A 5,000-nucleotide genomic window follows, 5' to 3' on the forward strand; every position below is an offset into this window, starting at 1 on the left:
TCAGATGTAGGCCTAAGGGGAGAGTGAGAAAGGTTCAAGGGAGGAAAAAAACGAAAATGCGAGACAGAAGGGACAGAAAATAAAAGAGAAAAACAAAGAAAACTCCAAACCAAAGCCCTGGATCCCTCACCCGTGACCGTGGAGACGAGAGCGCCGCCCATTGCGAAAACCACCAGCAAGGGAGAGTACACGAAGAGCCCGACCAGCGTGAGGCAGGAACACACCAGGCTCTCCAACGCGTAGACCTGGCCGACAGACATCGCCCACCCTACGAAGACCTGCCGACGACGCCCATGAGAAATGGGAGGGAGAGGGGGGGGGGATTAGGTCTGTCGCTGGTACCGTCGTAAAGTGGCTCTAGTTCGGGTCATAAGGTACTAGCAGGAGTGGGGGGAGGTGACGGTGCTGATGGAGAATAATTATGAATTTATAAACTAGTAATAGGAATAGCAGTAACCGCAATGATACTAATTATAAAGGTGTCGAGTACAATAATAATGGCTCTTCAAACATCCGAGCTTACATCACCTCTCAATATAAACAACAATAATAAATATAACAATAATTACAACAATAATCTTGATCTTCATGGTAATCAGGAAAAAATAACAATAATTGAGAGAGAAAAAAATAACAGTCACGTCCCTGGAGTCTGCGGTTTACCTGATCCCATTCAACTTCTGCGTCGCCGTCAGGAGTCCCAGCGGCCTCATCGGGCGGGACCCCCACCAGGCCGCGCCCTCGGAGGCAGATGAACACGATGCAGGTGGCGATGTTGAAGGGGAGGGTGAAGGGCGGCAACTTTGTCGGGGCCAAGATGGCGGCCAGGCCTGACAGCAGACACACGCTGAAGCAATAAAGATGATGATGATAATGATAATGATACTAATTACAAAAAAACAATAATAACCATAAATAATGATGATGATAATTTCTCCTGGGGCAATAATAACACATCATGTCTAGGTAAGCATTGGGTAAGCCTGAATCCATCTATTTATCTACTTTACCACTTGTGTACCTACCTGAAGGCAGCCCCCGCAATCATGTAGCCATAAACCGGCGCCGACACGGGTTGATAGCAGACGTTGGGGTACAAAGAGGTGATTACAGTGCCAACCAACACGGCGCTGAAGTTGGTGATCCCTGAAGAAATGGCTGCATCCGGTTGCCTGAATATCTGCGGTAATAACGGTGGAAATAAACCACAGAACAAGCACAAAATACAAAAACGATGCTTGTTTGTTTTTTCCTTTTTCTTTTTTTTTCTTTTCTGGTTCTGTTGGGAAATGAGAGTGAAAGGAGCTACAGTTAATGACCCCAGCTGTCGGAATTTGTGACTTTTCATTACGCGTATAAAACTAATTGGATAGTAGTTTGTTGTTTGGACAGCCTAATACTCCTAGTTAATAGTTTCATTCATTACGAATCGAACCTGTGTGCATTCTTTTAGTCTGTTTAACTTGGTTCAATACTCTACGTTTGGACATGTAAGCTAGTTAAAAAGTTTGTGACAAATTGAAAAAGATGAATACGAAATAATTTCTCCTTCTACCTATTTTCTGTACTGCAGATTGGTAATGATAATATTCTGCATCATAAAAAAGTGCATTGACACTAACATTTTATTTACTTTCAAGTGACTAATATACTGTATATGTGTTTAGTGAACGGACTATGAAACAGTTTCTCAGAGGAAAAATCAAAATTTTGGTAATTTTTGGTTCAACGACAAAATTAGGAACAGTCACCAGATATTACAACATCAAGACAAAAAGGCATGCATAAAAAGACACATTTCATCTGCCCATTCATCCATGCAACTATCTATCTGGCAATGTATATACATATAAAAGTAAAAGCAGCAACAGAAAAAGAAATCGATTTAAATACTTTTGACTGGTATCTCGTCGACTTTCTTTTTTTCCGATTTTTAAATGTATTTTCCCTTTTTTTCAACTAGTCGAATTTTCGCTGCTTTTCTATTTGGTAAAGAATTGTAATTACAGTACTAGCGTAAACACATGCGCGATAAAAGTATTCGGAACTCAATAACCAGGTGTAAAAATAACATTAAAAAAACATCTTAATCACCACTCAAGCATGCTCTCCAACATGCATTTTTACGCAGACTCTCTCGCGCACGCTAATTTGTTTACATCGGGTTCTCACAGCACTAGGGCCCAAATGGTCACCAAATAGCCACGTGCTCCGATAATGACACACTAACGATTCCCTAACATGGCCCAGGTGCGTCATATTGGTGAGATGAACACGTGCTTCCTGTCACATGGAAATAGAAAGTGCTGGATTTAATTTATTTACTTATTTTTTATTCATTTACATTTTTTTAGTATGAATTAAAATGACACCAGAATGGCATGGGTATCTTGCGATAAATCCTATACTGACAAAAGAAAACAAACAAACCCAAAAGTGTTCTCTTAACTCCATATATCGCCTACTAGGTATTTACGGGGAGAACCTAATCTTTTCCACAATTCAATCTCTAGGAGCCGCACCATCATGAATAATGGAATGCTGTAACAAGGTCTGTCCCTCCACACAGATACACCATAGTAATGCCAATGGGTATGGGAAAAGGCATAAACAAATATACCTACGGATGGTATGGGCATCGGCATCACCATCATCACCACCACCACCATCATGACCATCACTATCACCATCACCACCATTATCACATCACCACCACCACCATCTTCATCCCCATCACAATGACAATATTAAAGACAATAGTAATAATAACGAATCGTAATTATCATCACTACTAATATTCCCGCAACTGTGAAGACTTTATAATGCCAACTCATTTTCTCATTGCTTAACTGCCTTGTCACCGAACTTGAAATATACAGTGATTGAAACATAAAAGACTGATCTGTGGACTGAAGACGATAGATTAACATTCGCCTATTGCAAAGCCCGGTGGACTGTCCTTATGCCTGTCATGATTTACGTTGTCACCGCTTCACTATTTATTTGTTTTCCTTATTAATGTCATTATTATTATTGTTATCATTATTATTACAACAACTATAATAATGATAACAATAATGACAACAGTGACGATGATGATGATATCTATAATGATAACGATATCAATAATGATAATGATAATGTTAACGATAATGGTAATAACAATGATAATGATGACAATACTAAGATTAATCCTAATGATAAATATAATTGTTATCATTATGACTTTGGTATAACAATACTATTACTACTGCTGCTACTATTAATAATAACAGTAACAAATAACACAAAAACCATAAAATTTACGCACACACACAAATATCGAATTTTCAGTTCTTCAAGGTGTTATACATGATAAGATATCACAAACGCCCGAGTGATTATACTTCTTGAATCGGGAACCCCCCACAAAATTTATTTACTAATTCTTTATAGATAAAAGGAGCAATGTTGGGCAATGCTGAAATTCTTAGATTTTTTATTTATACGGCTGCGTGAGAGATATGTTGATGAGAAGCAGCGAGCCAGAGAGAGGGAAAAAAGGGAAAAGTTTCGCATACACACAAAATAACAACAACGATAATAATAATAATAATAATAATAATAATAATAATAATAATAATAATAATTTAAAAAATCCTTGACCCGGATCATGATCCGGATCATCACCAAAATTTAATAGCATCTAAGTTGGGCTAAAGTTGAGCTAAGACACACTTCTGGTAAACATTTAATAAAAATCTGTTCATAACTTTTTGAGTTATTTTGCTAACAAACAGACAAACAAGCAAAGAAACTAACTAACCAACCACCGCTACGAAAAAACGCAACCTCCTTGGCAGAGGTGATAATACAAGTGAAGGCACGGGATATCCTTCAAAAACAGCCGTTTTACCAGAGCCGTGATGATGGCCGTCAGAGAGCAGGCCAGAGCCGCAAGACCTGCTGTGACGTCACCGAGGAGGAGCCCGAGGAGGATGAGCAGCCCGGAGAGGGGGTTGTCGGCGAAGCACACCTGTGGAGCGGGGAGACGGGGAGAGGGGAGAGAGAGAGTAGGGGGGAGAGGAGGGTGAGAAGGGAAGGAAGAGAGGGGATGGAGAGAGAGGAAGGGAGAAGGTAGAGAGGAAGGAAGGGTAGGGGGGGAGAGGAGGGTGAGAGAGAAAGGAAGAGATGGGATGGAGAGAGAGGAAGGGAGAAGGTAGAGAGGAAGGAAGAGAGAAGGCAGAGAGGGTATAGAGAGAGCGGAAGGGAGAAGGTAGAGAGGAGGGAGAGAGAGGTGGTAAATAGGAAGGGGTGAGAGAAGGGGATAAAGAGGAGGGGGGAGAGGAGGGCGTAAAGAGGAGGGAGAAAGAGGAGGGGAGAGAAAGGAGGGAGAAAGGTGGAGGTTAAACAACAACTACGATTTTATTACCTTGGAAAAGTCAAATATGTGGGATTTATATATTGTTCTATGTATGTGCACCAGTTTCCTTATTTCTGAATATGAGCATAACTGTTAGGACATGTTAGGCCAAATCACAAAAAGGATCTTAAACAAAACGACAACAGTAACGACAGTCGAAACACTGGAGTAAAAATATAAATCATGATTTGTCTAGCAATAGAACATTAACTTGACCCTCTCAAAAACACCTGTTAATATATGCGCTTGAAATTAAATCAACTTAACAAACCGATTGAAAGATTGATTGGGCAACAGATAACCAGAGATAAAGCAAGACGTCCGATCTTAGAAATTGAAAGGGAAAGTTCGTGAAAATAAAAATAATTATCAGTTGTTTATCATTAACAATCTATTTATCTTAGTTACTGATTCATTTATTTAATTTCTTTATTTTTAACGTATTTGGTAAGATTTCATATTTGAGTAATTCAGTAGCTTAGCTTTTATTTTATAAATGTCATTTTTCAATAACAGAAAGAATCAAGAAATATGTACATAAATCAAAATTTTGATTATCTATCTTATCCCAAGTCCCCAATTCGAAATTCATGCATGA

General features: G+C 39.3%; 1 protein-coding gene across 1 annotated transcript in view; it reads right to left on the reverse strand.

Moving 5' to 3' along the window:
* Positions 1-5,000, reverse strand: part of LOC113813466 (urea transporter 1) — a 13,092-nt gene that overhangs the window by 3,144 nt on the left and 4,948 nt on the right. The window contains exons 3-6 of the mRNA XM_070126321.1: positions 3,896-4,015; positions 1,026-1,180; positions 664-847; positions 131-278 (exon numbers count right to left, since the gene is read on the reverse strand). Coding sequence (XP_069982422.1) covers positions 131-278; positions 664-847; positions 1,026-1,180; positions 3,896-4,015 — 607 coding nt within the window. The remainder of the gene's footprint in view (positions 1-130; positions 279-663; positions 848-1,025; positions 1,181-3,895; positions 4,016-5,000) is intronic.

Source organism: Penaeus vannamei, chromosome 10 (assembly GCF_042767895.1).
Source record: "Penaeus vannamei isolate JL-2024 chromosome 10, ASM4276789v1, whole genome shotgun sequence".
NCBI classification, from domain to species: Eukaryota; Metazoa; Arthropoda; class Malacostraca; order Decapoda; family Penaeidae; genus Penaeus; species Penaeus vannamei.